General features: G+C 35.4%; 1 protein-coding gene across 1 annotated transcript; it reads left to right on the forward strand.

Moving 5' to 3' along the window:
• LOC105156197 (protein VAC14 homolog) lies at nucleotides 1,162-15,448 on the forward strand. Its single transcript, XM_011072268.2, has 20 exons — nucleotides 1,162-1,569; nucleotides 1,739-1,852; nucleotides 2,026-2,091; nucleotides 2,970-3,059; nucleotides 3,131-3,250; nucleotides 3,357-3,385; nucleotides 3,506-3,648; nucleotides 3,732-3,826; nucleotides 5,958-6,044; nucleotides 6,164-6,271; nucleotides 6,510-6,601; nucleotides 6,777-6,858; nucleotides 8,224-8,289; nucleotides 9,541-9,656; nucleotides 9,747-9,867; nucleotides 10,024-10,185; nucleotides 10,307-10,435; nucleotides 12,560-12,628; nucleotides 14,297-14,584; nucleotides 15,016-15,448. Exons 1-20 carry the CDS (start codon nucleotides 1,480-1,482, stop codon nucleotides 15,124-15,126), a joined length of 2,178 nt encoding a protein of 725 aa, XP_011070570.1. The 5' UTR covers nucleotides 1,162-1,479; the 3' UTR covers nucleotides 15,127-15,448.

A 15,644-nucleotide genomic window follows, 5' to 3' on the forward strand; every position in this document is an offset into this window, starting at 1 on the left:
CCTTGTGAGTAAATTAATTTAAGGTATTGTGATCTTTTAATCCAAATTAAAATTGTTTTGATTTCACTACTTTGAAGGCTTAAGATAGTAGCATTTCGGGTCCATACAAGAGTAACATTTTGGAGTTTATTTTATTTTATTTTATTTCATTTTTTGAATAGTATACATTTCATTGCGTGCAATACAATTTAAATAGCATTTCAATATATCAATAATTTGAATAAACAAAAGTGATAGAGAAACGACAAGCTATTATAGAAATAGGAATACATCCACATTTGTAAGACTCGATCATAGTTTTGTGGTTGTGGCGTTTCAACCTTACTAATCAAGTAAGATTTTTTATTAATAAATTTCTTTTATTTTAAGTACATTATTGAATTGGTATAGGCCACATCTATTTTGACCCTCGTCACTGCTCCTTCAAATTGGAGCACCGCGTGACAAATCTGTAATATCTAGGGTTTTTAACTTTTGAAATCAACATTATTGAATTTTTTAACACCGGTTATTTAACATTGTCAACATGAAAATTGTGAGCAAAATACCGTTATATAAATTTTCAGCTTTCCTCTTACCAAAAAAAATCAATTTGTTAAACCAATGAGAGTAATTGTAGTCAATTAAAAAAAATTGTAATAGAAGAAATCGATATATATATAAGTAGTCTGTTTACGCAAACCACTCATATCTTTTAGATAATTATATATATACATACATATATATAAAAAATATCAATATTATTTACATAAATCATTTTTATTTTTTTGAAAAATTAAACATCACCCAAAAAAATCAATATCATTAAATAATTTATCAATATTTAACAAAACACAGGGAAAATTTATATAAACGAACCATAAATGAGAGAAAATACTGATATCGTAAAATATAAATACATGTTAGTTTCTTTTTATTTAAGTTACAAGTGTGGGAGTGAAGTAGTAGAATAATCTATTCTCTAATTGTAATTAAAAAAACAATAACAATAATTAATAAAAATAAAAACTGCTGCTTAAAATCTCAAGACAAAGTACATACACTGCAATAAACCTCAAGACGAGGATAAAAGAAGAATTACAAGGGTAATTTAGACATTTCCGGTCCCCCGGATCAGTCCCCGACCCCCGTTGCCTAAACTGGAATACAGAAACCCCTTTTTCTTCAATTCCTCCACACTCTCTAAAATAGTAGAACAAAAAACCCTAATTAAAAAACTAAAAATAGTGAGGGGAAGGAGAAAAAGAGACAAAAATCATCTGGGAAATTTCAATTCAATCAACCTTCTCAGGGTCTCCCAAATCCTCTTTTTTTTCTAAATTTCTCTACTCCATCGCTAGATCTGCTTTCAGTCTTGATCAAATATTTATACATGAAAGTTTAGGGGAGATTACTCCATTTCACTTACAGAAACAAGTTACTGTGCATCTAATCGTGATGAAAAAGAGGTAATCGGTGCTTTGTTGGGTGTGTTTATCTATGGCGGACGCGCTATCTGTGATTCCAGCAGCGGTTCTCCGTAATCTCTCGGATAAACTTTACGAGAAGCGCAAAAATGCTGCTTTGGAGGTGCGCATATTTCATATGCATATACATGTACTTACGCGTATTTTTTGTTTTCTTAATCTTTTGGGGTTTGAATTTTAATTTAAGAATTTCTGTTGTGGGCTTTACTTTTTATGTTCCTTTTTGGTTGTGTGTGTTTATTTATTTTTGTTGTGGGTTTTGTTGGATCTAGGTGGAAGGGATAGTGAAGCAATTAGCATCATCAGGGGATCATGATAAAATCACTGCAGTTATCAATTTGTTGACCAATGAGTACACGTACTCGCCCCAGGCAAATCATCGTAAAGTATGTGTTCTTGTTTGTTTAATTATTTGTTGGTTTCTAAAAGGAGGTTTTATTGCTCTGGTTTCCTCGTTGATGTGTTAGAGTATCTGAATGTTTAAAAATTGAATTTGGTGTTCTGTTCGTGGAGAAAATGTGTTTTTCTAGTGTTTTCTTTTGTCTCTTTTTGGGTGTAGGGAGGGTTGATAGGATTAGCTGCAGCAACAGTGGGTTTGACTTCGGAAGCAGCACAACATCTTGATGTAAGAATGCATCTTCAACTTCTTCTCTTTTTTCGGTAGATATGATAATGCCACTAAAATGATCCCACTCTTACTTTTATTTATTACTTACTTTTTGGATACTTCTGTATTTTGATCTCGAGGTGCAAACTCATTTTTCTTCTTCTTCTTTCGGTTTAAGGAGTATATAATGCCGGTGTTACCATTGTTAATTGGTAGATATGAAATTTATGGTGCAAATGCATATATTTTGAAGGAGTTCAGGCTAAGGAAACAACAAATTCCTGAACAGAATATCCGTGCTGGTCCATGTAGTTGAGCTGGCTTTACTTGCATCAATGTTCAGAAGGACTGGTTAAGGATCACGTGACTATGAAACTTGAATTGTGTGATTTGTGTTGTCGACTGGGGGGAAATGAAGTATGAATATCATTATATATGCTTGAGGATTATGTGTTAAAGATTCAAAGTGATTAAACAGTACTTTCTCATTCCACGTTTTATCTTTTGAGAGTGATAATATTAAATTTGCATGTTGCAGGCTCTAACAGAGAAAGAAAATTGTTTTCATGACTGATATGATACCATATATTAAGACCATGGTCTGAAAATAATAGATAGCTGCAGTGAGAACTGTACTGTAAAGAATTTTTCTTTCATGAAGTTTATGCTTGTCAATTCTTCTTTATTTGTTAAAAACTTGGTTTAGGCATTCCTCATGGGAAAAAAGAAAGAGAATGAAATGTATGTTCCTGAGGCTATTGCACTATTATTTCTATATAGCTGCGTTTTGGCACTTATTGCTTGCACTTTGCCTCCAATTAATTATTGATATAGTTCTTAGGGTGTGAGGATTGTATTTTATTTGATGCATTTTTTCTCTTCCCCGCGTGTTCCAGCAAATTGTTCCACCAGTCCTGAATTCCTTTTCTGATCAAGATAGCAGAGTTCGTTATTATGCCTGTGAAGCTCTGTATAACATCGCCAAGGTAGGTTATTGGACTTGTGTCATATTCCTTTCCGCTTTTGTGTTGTTGGGTTTCATTATTGGTACTTGCAGGTCGTGAGAGGTGATTTTATAGTGTTCTTCAACCAAATATTTGATGCACTGTGTAAGCTTTCAGCAGATTCAGATGCCAATGTACAGAGTGCTGCTCATCTTTTAGATAGACTTGTAAAGGTATCATTTTCCTGATGTGCAAAAGGATAAAGGAATATCTTTAACACTTTAGTAGATAGTCTCAAGAGTAATTTGTTACTTCTTTTGGTTGGTTGTTTGGATGCAGGACATCGTCACTGAGAGTGATCAATTTAGGTTTGTTGTGTCCTTTTTCCTGTCTCAGTACCAGCTCTCTGGAATTAGTTTTTAAATTGATTTCCAGTAATTCAGCAATTAATTTTGACTTGGTACTCCTTCCCTTTTGACCTGATGCAGCATTGAAGAGTTTATACCTTTGTTGAGAGAACGAATGAATGTCCTAAACCCTTATGTCCGGCAGTTCTTGGTGGGATGGATTACTGTTCTAGATAGTGTGCCCGATATTGATATGCTGGGGTTTCTTCCTGATTTTCTTGATGGTAAGTACCCTAATCTGAGGCTTGATTGGTTGTACTGGTGTTATTGCTGATACATACTTTTGGGTTTCATTACCATATTTCAGGCTTATTTAACATGCTAAGTGATTCAAGCCATGAAATAAGGCAACAAGCCGATTCTGCACTTTCAGAATTTCTTCAAGAAATCAAGAACTCTCCAGTAAGACTTATGCTTGTCTTGAGCGTTCATATTGCTACTTATAGATTTTAACGTTGCATTATTGGTTTTCTTTCTTTTGGGTATAATCTGTATGTGAAGAGGAATAACTGTTTTCTCAATATGGATGCTTCCTCAATGAGGCCACAAGGATGGTAGGACGAGAAACTTTTATCTGTCCTATTTGTATGGTTTATTGACAGGTTGTGTTTGGAGGCCTTGCCTTTATCTCTGTAATAAGCTTTGCACATGAAATCTGGTTTAGCCTGTATGAATTATTTTCTGGAAAAACTGTTGATGGTGGCCATTCTTGTGTAGATTCCTTCAGACCAATATGCCTAACTGATTTGCAGCAGCATCCAATAAGTGAATTTGGATGGTGCCTTACAACAATGAAAACTTATACTCTCTCTAAGGTGCAAAGAAACTTTATGGTACTACCAAAGCCTTCTAAGAATATCACTTGGAAGACTTAATAAGGTCTTGAAATAAGGATGCAAACTGCAGAAAGATGTACTTGTGACTTATCTGTATGCAATGTTGGGACAAGGACCTGTGGGAAACATATAATAGGAAACTCATACAAGAATTTGTTTATGCTAAAAATGTTGATACTATTCTGAGTAAACAAGGGCACTATTGTGCAGAGAAGAGCACACGAATCTAGATGTATGATAAGTTAATACTGAAGACTACTAGGAGATACGAAAAATGTGAGTACATTGTCTTTGGATTAAAAAGAATATGATGATTTTCATTTTTTTTCCTTTTTTTCCTTCTTGAGTTATTAGTTGCTTGTGAAGTTCACCTCTGGTTTGAGAAAACAGGTTCAAGTTTTGGAGGGTTTATGATTTAGAGGTTTACTATGAAAAAGTAAGAAATGATTTAATTTTGTCTACTTCTAATCTCCCTGGGTGAAGTGCTGAGAATTATACAATACTTGGATTGTCATTTATTGCATTGGTTACTTCAGAATGAAGAATCATAAAATGAAGGAAGCTTTTTTGAAATCAACAAGGGGAGTGAATTTAATTTTTCAATGCGCTTCAATTTTTCTGAGCAATAAGTAAAGCACGTATCTGCAATAGAATTTTCCTTAAAAGACATCAATGGATTTGATTTTTTACTTCTTTTACCTTCTTTGAAAAAACTTTCTCCTTCTGAATTGGTTTCCCTCTCAACACCTGAAGTTAGCATTTCTTATGGCAGGTTATGCTTGCTTTTGTATATTTTTCAGGTTGAAGATTGGTAGACTAAGTACTAATTTGATTTACAAGTTAATGCTCACCATCATTCTCAGACTGCCTGTGTCTTTCATGAAATTCAAATATTCCACCTGCTTCCTAAAAGGTTCTTTTTGCGGATCTCAATGTGTCTGAATGAGCAGATGTCCTATCTGACTGTCTCTGTTATCCAATTGCAGTTAGCTTTTTGTAGTGGTCTTTCATTGAGTTTGGTACTCATTCAGCATGCAAGTTATATGGTGAATTTGTCTTACGCATTCAATAATCTGTAAGGACTTTTATGTGGACATTTGAAATGCTATCATTTGAAGCAATAATTACTTTTGCTTAACTGAGTTCTTAGCCAAGACTTACCTTCTGATGCCAAATTTATGTTGGACAACTCCTAGTGAGTTAAATGACGTCCCACAACACCACTATTAGAAAAGAAAATGCAGAATCTCCATCATTATCAGCAGCCTATTTTGTCCCACTAAAGGATGTAAAATATGGAAAATGTTTAATTGTTTTTGTAATCATATATCCCTCATTAAAGAACATTAGACAAAGGAACAGATCAATTAGGAAAGTTTTACTTGAAAATGGATGTTACTAATGCTTAAACCCTAAGAAAACAAACACCGTAGTAGCTAATGAATTTGTGACTCATTCCTAAAGGGCTTTGAGATAGCAGAGAAGGAAGAACGAGAATGGATGAGAGATAAGCTACTTGCTAGAGATAAAGCTGGAAGATATTGCTGTTGCATCTAGGAGCTTGAAAGAATTTCCTGATTCCCAGTTTATATTTGGCGTTTTTGCAGCCTTATTTCATGCTTTGCTATTATCTTGATAAATGAACAAATTTTACTGTTTATTTCAATTTCCTGACATAAGCAGTGCTACTCTTGAAGTCTGTAGATTATGGTCGCATGGCCGAGATACTGGTACAAAGAGCAGCTTCACCTGATGAATTTACTAGACTAACTGCTATTACTTGGGTATGCATATTCACTCTCACAATACCTGGCAGAGTGCTTTTCCAATTCCTGAGTAGTGGTACAGTATCATGCAATTGTATGGAATTGTCCGGATGAGTTTTGCTTACTCTGTGCTGCAGATTAATGAGTTTGTAAAACTTGGTGGGGACCAACTAGTTCCTCATTATGCTGATATTCTTGGCGCAATCCTACCTTGCATATCGGACAAGGAAGAGAAAATAAGAGTTGTAAGTTTCATTTTGAATGTTACCCATGCTTGCTTCAACATTATCCTGATGATGTTTTTTGCTATCATATGTAGTTCACTTAATGTATGCATCATATTCCTCCTTCTCATAACTCCTTTCATAACTTCAGTAAAATGATAATAACCGCTTGGACTTGATCACCTGCATGTCTTTTGTTGTCTCTATTCTTTGGTGTTTCTGCTGTTTCAAAATGCTTATATATTTCTGTTAACTTCAGGTTGCTCGTGAAACAAATGAAGAGCTCCGGGGAATCCATGCTGATCCAGGTGAAGGATTTCATGTACAAGCCATCCTCTCCGTAGCCAGGAGGTAATTCTGTTCCATTCTTAAAGAGTGACATTAATATACTTGTTATATGTGGCTTTTTGGTTTTACTAGAACGTAGTAAGGAAACTTCATGATTTGCTTTTTCCTTGATCTATACTCCTAGCAGCAATGTCGCAACGTGAATATGGAATGATGAAGATTTTCTTTAATGTATCAGGCATCTGTCTAGTGAATGGGAGGCTACACGTATTGAAGCACTGCATTGGATATCAACCCTATTAAATAGACATCGGGCCGAGGTAATAATGACAGCTCCCATTATTGCTATTTTGGTTTATGTCATAATGTCATTGTGTTCTATCACAAGGACTCCTTAATTATAGGAAAATCATTATCATGATCGAAAGCTTTTATGTCATTAAATGCATAGTTGTTTCTCAGTAAACTAAGAGACTTCCACTGCCGGCTGCCGTGTCCTTATGGGCGAATAAAGGCAATGCATAACTAGGAGATCTTAATTTATGCCTTAACTTGGTTACCTTCTAGCTGTTCTTTCTCCATTCTTTTCTTTGAAATCTGAAGCGAGCTTGGAATATCAGGATTTGCTTTTCTCCTTTGCTCCTGAAATTAAACACTTCGTCATCTGTTATGACTCTTAAGCAACTCATGTATCATACTGTAAATAATATACTTTGTCATGCTTTTAGTTGGACTATACTGTTGAAGAAGTCCGCTGGGCGAAAACATGTTGATGTGTAAATTAGTTACGTAACATGATAAATGAGAACACAACGTATAGAACCTAACAAGTGAATCAGATCATTGTCATACTTGTAAACATAATTCATCTCTATACTTTCAATCCAAGAATATGAAATAAGGTAAATAGAATCCGAATTTTTGGAGTATAGGTACAATCTACTGAAACAGTATATAAACAATATGCAGAAATACATCCTTGAATTAATTTCCGTTATTTTTGTGCTTGATTATAGTACCGTCTGCTGATTGAATGATTAATTGCAAAATATAAATCCAACACTTTCCAGAGTTCAAGTCTGATTCATGTCCTCTGGGCCTTTCGTTTTCTGGATCTTTTTCCTGTTTTATCCTCATATAATTATGTTATGGTATTACTTTTATATATCATGTAATATGTTTGTCCCCACCAATATTTTCTGGCTTCATTGCTGTTTGGCTACTAAGTACTTCTTTCATTGACCTGTATGATTTTCTCCAGTTTGTTCCTCAAATAGTAGGAAAAAATGAGACCTTTCCAAGTTTATGAAATTGCTTATAGTACTTTTAGAGATAACTTATTGAGGTTGCTGTATGTTTGAGCTTAATGAGGTTTTAGCCTGTAAAATATTTCCTTCTGAAGTGAATGCCTGGGCGCACATTTCCTTTAGTCTCTCATATTCCAGTTGTTCACACCCCTCTCTCTGTAGTTAATGCTTATAAAAACAAAATATTAAGAACGGATTAATGTGGTAGCAAAATTAGATGAATTTCTATTTCTGCATAATATCAGAACATTTTCTGTAAATAATTTTTTATCTTTAGCCAGCAGTTTGCGATTCTCTGCCAGTATTTTGTGAGTTTGTTGAATTTCTGTGTGGTTTCAGCTCTCCTGAATTCTGTTTTTCATCTTCTTATTGGGCCAGGTTCTATCATTTCTAAATGACATTTTTGAGAGTCTTTTAAAGGCACTTTCAGATCCTTCTGATGAGGTATTTTCTCGAACTCCTTCCAATTATTTCCTCTATGTGTTTATCTAAGGTTATTTTGCAATATCTATAAAAATCCTATCACCTATGATGTATGTTTGAAGCGTGAAGACGTAATTTATATAGTTTAATTGAAGAAACTTTTAAGATCTTAGAAAATGAATTAGTATGAGTCTGTCTCCAGATAAATTTACCTTACTATCATATTGTGACATTTGTAAATTCTTAAACATTATAGCCAAGGGCAATGCTATTCACTTTTAGTGGTTATTTTTTTTTTTTCTCTCTTTTTAGTTTTTCTATTCTTGTTTAAGGAGATATTGTCAAAGTAAAATTAGAATTTTATGTTCATTCATTGGTTCAGACTAATCATTAAAGCCTTATATTCAGTTGGAAGAGTTTCTGGATTGTTGAGTTGTTATAAAACTTGCATGTCTTTGTTCAATATTCAACTTGACTCCATATGTTTAATGCACTCTTGATTGCTTGGATTGTTTTGCCATGTCAAAGAATTTGGCTGAACAACCTTTCTTCTTCCTGTTAATCAAAATTTATTTTTTTTCTTTTTGCCATAAAATACTTACCTATAAATGTTTGAACATGCCCGCTGCTAGTTTCATGTTTTTGTAGTAGCTATAAAATCTTATTTGTGTTCATCATCAAATCTTCCTTTCCCTTCCTAGCTGTTGCTGTCGATTGCAGCTTTTGCATACGGCTGTCTGCCAAAAAACCATGTGATCCTTTATCCCCCTTTTCTCCCGATGATGGACCTCATTGAAATTATCACTTTGTTTACCTATGTTTTCTCACACAAAAAAAATTGGCGCCAGAGTTCCCATTTTTTCCCCTACAGTTTACTTTATCAGTTTTATATCCCAATATGACTTCCCCAACAATCAAATGGCACTACAAAACGGTTGCTGGCTAGAAGTGGGAAAGCTGATACAGTCAGATAACCAACCTTTTATGAAAAATAAAGAATTACCTGATAGTCTTGTGCAGTTGAAATAAGGTTAATATAACTTGGGGAAAGTAAAGTGAAGCACTTGCTGCATTCTGCTTTACCGAAAATTTAGAAAGATGGGTTGTCTTATGATGCATGAACAAGTGTGCCTAGGTATATATTCTTTCTCAATCTGAAATGATTTTAATTTAAAGATGATTTCATATTTGCTAAATGGTTCCTTCCCTATTAAGTGAGCTTTTGCTTCTGCCGGAGTTTGACCCTTTCCTCTTATTTTAATCTTCTCGCAGGTAGTGCTTTTGGTACTTGAGGTCCATGCTTGCATAGCCAAAGATGAGAAGCATTTTCATCAGCTCATCGTTTACTTGGTTCAAAATTTTCGGGTTGACAACTCTCTCTTGGAGAAGTGAGTCCTTTTGATGTTTATCTGTATATGCTGAAGTAAATATTATGTGATATCTTTTGTAGTGGCGTAATCAATCTTATTCTATTGTAGACGTGGTGCTTTGATCATCCGTAGACTGTGTGTACTTTTAGATGCCGAGACAGTTTATAGGAAGCTTTCCGCCATACTTCAAGAAGAATCTGATTTGGATTTTGCATCTATTATGGTTCAGGTAGTATGTTGTTCGAACATGAAAATCGTTGTGGTTTGTGAACCTTTAATATAAGAATCTTGTATTGGATCTCTCTCTTGTTCTTATCCACGGGAGACATTCAATGTTTATGTGGATACAATGCGTCCATTGTTTCACTTCCAATTTCCCTTTCAGGCTCTGAATTTGATTTTGCTCACTTCATATGAGTTGGCTAACCTTCGAGACCTCCTGAAGAAATCTTTGTTCAATGATGCTGGAAAAAACTTATTCCTCTCTTTATATACATCATGGTGCCATTCACCGATGGCCATTATAAGCCTTTGCTTATTAACTCAGGTAAGAGCCTTATGCTTACGGTTAGAACTACTATTGTCTTCTCTGAGCTGTCATCACATCTCCTAATTTTCCCTTAGTAATGATACTTTGGTTTTTTCTTCTTGTTCGCTTCAATGTATAGGCTTACCAGCATGCAAGTTCTGTCATTCAATCTTTGGTTGAGGAGGATATTAATGTGAAATTTCTTGTCCAATTGGACAAATTGATCCACCTTCTGGAGACTCCTACTTTTGCCTACCTTAGACTACAGGTGATATTAATTGGATATATGTTGAAGTGTAATGAATAAATTTCAGCTTCATTCATGACATTGGTGTTCTCATACAACGAGATATTCACTGTGCAATACTTATATTTAAGTAGCTATTGGTCTATGCATTTCTTCTACTTCTGTTGCTTCATATTCACATGGAAGGCTCCCCTTGGCAACATCTATATGACTTGCTAACTTAGTGTCCAATTATGTACTGCATGTTTGTACGCATCATATTTGTATGTTGATAGTTTTACTATAATTTTAGGGGATGTTGGAGACATTTCTAATGGTAATGTTCTTGTGATGACATTTTTCCCCCTCAATGTGATTAATAAACGATTATGCACATTTAAATTAGATCTTTTGTTTGAATGCAATGTGAAAGAGTGATAAAAATTTGGATCCGTATTAGGTGAAGTGTTGGAATAGCAGGGAGATGGCTGGAGCATCCTCTATACTAACCCCATGCAGGCATGCCTCTGGATACAAGAAATGGGATTTGATAGTCACTAACAAATGGGCCCCAAGGGGAAATTAAAAAAGAGCACCTGCATGATGGGCTACCAGTTTGGTAGCTCAGAATAGAGGCCAATATTTGGACTTCATAGTATAGGTGATAACAATGCTTGAGTAGTAAAGCGAGATCAAAATAAAGTGTTCTCACCTTTCAGAATATTTGAAACTTTAAAGGATCAATGGTTAAGGGAAAATGAGAATTATCATTAACTTTATAATTTATCCAATAAAGATGATTTGATGTATGCGTGTAGAAAATTGGGAATTGTTATCAGATAAACTCTTGAGTGTTCACATATTGGGTTATACGCACACGTACATAAATATGTATGGTGATGACTTCAGTTCGACAATAATGTTGAATGAAAATGAAATAAGTGTCATATGTTCTTAAAAAAGTTTATCTTATACAAAACCACAAATGGTGGTGGCCTGCAAATGAGGATAGCCACATGATCTAACATTAGTTGAACAGCATGAGATGTAAGGTTCCTGGCCCATTGCCGAAGTAAGTTACTACGTAGGAGCCAGGATTACAGGATAAGAGCTATGGGCGGCTGCAGCGAGGTACGATAATCGAAATAGGAAACTGAGGGCCTAGGAACAAGAAGTTGTATCTATAATTTGTTTTTAAGGCAACATACTATGTTCCTATATCCTTTTCACTTCTAGCTCTGTGAATCTGTGTTAAGTATAAGTTTCCATCAATTTGTTCTTAATCTGATCATATGTCAAATCCTTGTTGCTATGGACTGGAGATGGCTATTGAACATGAGTAGACGATAACAACCATATGTTTTTTGGTTCGGATGGAAATTTTAAGTTGTATTATTGCTGATAATATTATGGATGAGAATGGAATTGCTTTTAAGTTCATTGGGGATCTGTCCATGAACGCAAATATCTGTTGTTGCTTTAAATGGCTTTGGCAGGACATGATATCCAGAGGTTCTATGTCTGTGCCTTTTCGGTAGTTATTTTGTTGCATTTTTTTAGTTAGTCTCCCTTGAGGCTTTTAGTCTAGTTATTGTCTTGGTAAGAAGTATACTGGTGCCTCCAACAGAAAGAAAGAGACAAAAAAAACCTCTTGAAACTGTCTGTAGTTTTATTGTCTTTCCTTAAGAACTAATGAAAAGTAGGACAGACTGTCCTTTTTAGTCTTGTCAGTCACTTTGTGTCTTTCCTGAACGGAGAGAGGCTTTGGTCATTCAGGAAGTGAGTACATTTTTGGTCCACTTTATATCACCACTACTTAGTTGTAACAAGTAGATGTTTTAAATTCTTTGGTCCAAAAAAATCATGCAAGAAGCTCAATTTTACATACATCTAGGTATGTACATATGCATTTTGGTGTTGGAGGCCTCGCTTTATAATACTGATGGGTTGTTGGAGATGATGAAGCTTATACTGTTTCTCTGGTGTTAAGACAGAGGATGTGAACCCTTTCATATATTCTTTGAAGCCTGGTTAACTTTGTATCTGTCTCATCCCATTAGTTGATTGGCTTTCATGTCTTTCACGAACTTTTTTTTAATGCTATCCTATTGAAAGCTTCATTGACTATTTATGTCATCACATCAAGATCGTGCTTTTCTCGTGCAGCTTCTTGAACCGGGAAGATATATATGGTTGTTGAAAGCGTTGTATGGTCTTCTAATGTTGCTTCCCCAGGTATGTGGTTGCCCAGCCTGGTCATTGTGGTTGAATCATCGACGATAATGAAGGTCCCTCGCCGATAGCTTTTTAGTACAGTGATAATTTCATTCCTCGATGTGGTTGCATTACACGGACTTCTTTTGAAGTCTGTTTCTTTTGTACTTTCTCAGCTTCTACATGGTTGACCTCCTAGTGTTTCTTTTGCTTCTGTATTTAACTAGTGTATGGTACATCAACATGCACTCGTATCTGCTGTTTACTTACTTTTTGTGTGAGAATGTGGTAGGATTTGCAACCTTTTGCTCTGTTCTTAACTCGTTATCACTGCCAAAATTCCCAAGAAAAATTTTCATTCTATCTTAGTGAAATTTATGAAGTTTATAACTTTGGTGATTAAGGTCTTCTTGAGGAGAAAATTTTGACTTTTGGCAACCAAATATAGATTGTTATGTTATAATAATTAGATAAATGATTAAATGGGAGGTGAGGTAGACAAAAGAACCAGTGGTTGAGGTCAACAGAAAACAGATAAATCTAAATCGGTAACTTGAGCGCAGTTCCATTTGGGCATAAATAACAACTTCTTCAAGCGCCATTGAGTTACCGGAGGATTAAATCAGTTACCTTCTAAGTCCATTAAATGAGTATCTTGCATGTGCCTAGGGTTGGCAAGTTAAGACTTGAACTCTAACAATCTGAGTCCGCATCATCGGCGTGCCACTTCAAAATTCATTTTGGCCATTGTCAGTGAATTCAGTAAATATTAGCCATAACTTAAATAAAATCACACTCCATTGTTTAAATTCAAGAATTGACGACATTTAAGTGAAATGGTTTGTGGTTCTTGGTGACCAGGACTTTCAAATGTCTGAGAAAATTGTACAATTTTTTAGTTAGCCTCCTCACTTCCATTAAAATGACATGTATTAATCTTTAAATAATCTTGTGAAATGAATGGTGGTGTGGTGGTTAAAGAATTGAAGGTCCAATTGGAAGTTTGTGGTGGTGCAGAGGTGTGGATTTGATGATGGTGGTATGTGGGGGTGTGCTGGTATAATTCTTTCATTTTTGAGGACTTCATGATGGCCGCGATGAGTACTGGGCTGTTGGTAGTGCTGCTTGTATTGGTGTAGGTCGTAGTTCCTGGTCGATGCTGGTAGGAGTTGCTGATTGTCTTCTGTTGTGGACCTTATTGAGATATGCACAACCACCGGTCGAGTTCCTTGGGATTCTTTCACTTGAAATATTATGCCCCATGTTGACTTACAGTAACAGGTCCTAGTGCACAGAACACATTTTATATGCATCAGCCTCTAGAAGTTTTGGGGTCATTGGCACTCACTATTATGCTCTTGTTATATGAATTTCCGGATAGAAAATGTGTTGAGTTGACTATCTTTTCTGAGATGAGATAAGTGAATCTCAACTTCTGGCACCTAGTAGTTGAGTGAAAGGGTCACTATTTTTTGCGGGGGTGGGGGGCGCTGATTTCATCTTTGCGTGTTGAGAGTCTATTTAATTTGATAATTCCTAGAGTGAAAGGGAGGATGGATGTAATTTGAATGCTGAGAATTTGTCTCCTGTGTTAATGAAAAGTTCATTTAAATTGTTTTACTATTATATTCATTTTTAGACATTTCATGTTAGTTCTCTTAGATTATTTCACTTTACTCGTTGATGCAGCAAAGTGTAGCATTCAAGATTCTCCGCACTAGATTAAAAACTGTACCTTCATACTCCTTCAGTGGTGAACAATTCAAGCGACTGTCATCAGGAAATGCTTTTTCAGAAGTTAATCACTTTGGTGGTTCAGAAATTTTGGAGGATGGTATGAATGAAGATCAAAGGAATGCGCGTAACGGAATAAATTTTGCTTCATGGCTGCAGCAGTTTGAGCGAGTTCAGCAGCAGCATCGAGTGCATTCTAAGTCACAGGCACTATCTCGATACAGTTCTACTTCATCTGCCAAGGTTTATAATTTCTTTATTTAAGTTACCTTAGTATGACCTAGTCATTTAAGAAATTAAAATTTGTTGCTTGTGCTGTCCAAAGAAGAAAAGAAAATGGAAGAAGGAAGTTTGCACTTTAGATTGTGACCTCAACTGCTATTTTAGGTGGTTCAGGCCCACTGATTGTTTTTTAGATTGTGAGATGCACTTCTATAAAGTGGACTTATGGTGTTACAATACACTGCTGATGTGAAGTCTGAAGAAGTTCAATAATTGTTTCTTTGAGCCGAGACATGAATAGTTACTGCAATATTTGATCTCCTTGAAATGGGCCTTTGTTTTTTCCAGTATGTTGCATCAGATTTTCAGTAAATGGAGTTTCTTGACAACTGCAATTTTCCCCAAAAGTTGATTAACCTTACAACATGTTATCTTTTGTTGGTTTGCTATAGGTTCAGGAAGTACAAACACCAGAAGAACCAAGGCGGCCTTCGCCAGTGCCAGATATGAACAGACCTCCATCAAGGTCTTCGCGGAGAGGTCCTGGGCAATTACAACTTTAAGTGTTCTACTCTATTGTCTAAAGTTAATTATACAAGTCATCTAATTATTCAAGCCCAGTGAAATTTGTAAATTGTATATTCCTGTAGTTTCTTTAAATTGAAGTATAAAGGGTTGGGATGGTGGGCAGAGTGGGGTTTCCTTAGCATGCTTGGATGTGCCAAGCAATTCTTTTTCTGAACTGATACCCCCACGTGGTTGTGTTGTTTTTATTGAAAACCATGTGGGACAAGATATATTTTGAGTTTAGGGATGTATTGAGTTTGTTTGCATATCATCTTTATTCATATGCTACTACAGTATAATAAATGTATAATTTGTGCACTTCTCAGCTTCTTCGTGTTTCTCATCTCCACCAATTTGTTTTCTTTATGTTGATTTGTTGGAGAGGCTGATTCTCAAACTCAGATTCTCCCAACCCAACCTTCACTGAGATGAAAAGGAGAAGAAGTCATACGCACATTTGGTTCTCTACTTGCTGGAACAATGAAAAATCCTGAAGAAGTATTGTAGCGTTAAA

Source organism: Sesamum indicum, linkage group LG2, assembly GCF_000512975.1.
Source record: "Sesamum indicum cultivar Zhongzhi No. 13 linkage group LG2, S_indicum_v1.0, whole genome shotgun sequence".
NCBI classification, from domain to species: Eukaryota; Viridiplantae; Streptophyta; class Magnoliopsida; order Lamiales; family Pedaliaceae; genus Sesamum; species Sesamum indicum.

Bases quoted from the DNA above. Each gene is read 5' to 3' on its own strand.
- LOC105156197 (XM_011072268.2), top strand. From the start codon at position 1,480: ATGGCGGACGCGCTATCTGTGATTCCAGCAGCGGTTCTCCGTAATCTC. The intron at 1,570-1,738 runs GTGCGCATATTT...TGTTGGATCTAG, and splicing joins GCAAAAATGCTGCTTTGGAG to GTGGAAGGGATAGTGAAGCA. The intron at 8,290-9,540 runs GTATTTTCTCGA...ATCTTCTCGCAG, and splicing joins TTTCAGATCCTTCTGATGAG to GTAGTGCTTTTGGTACTTGA.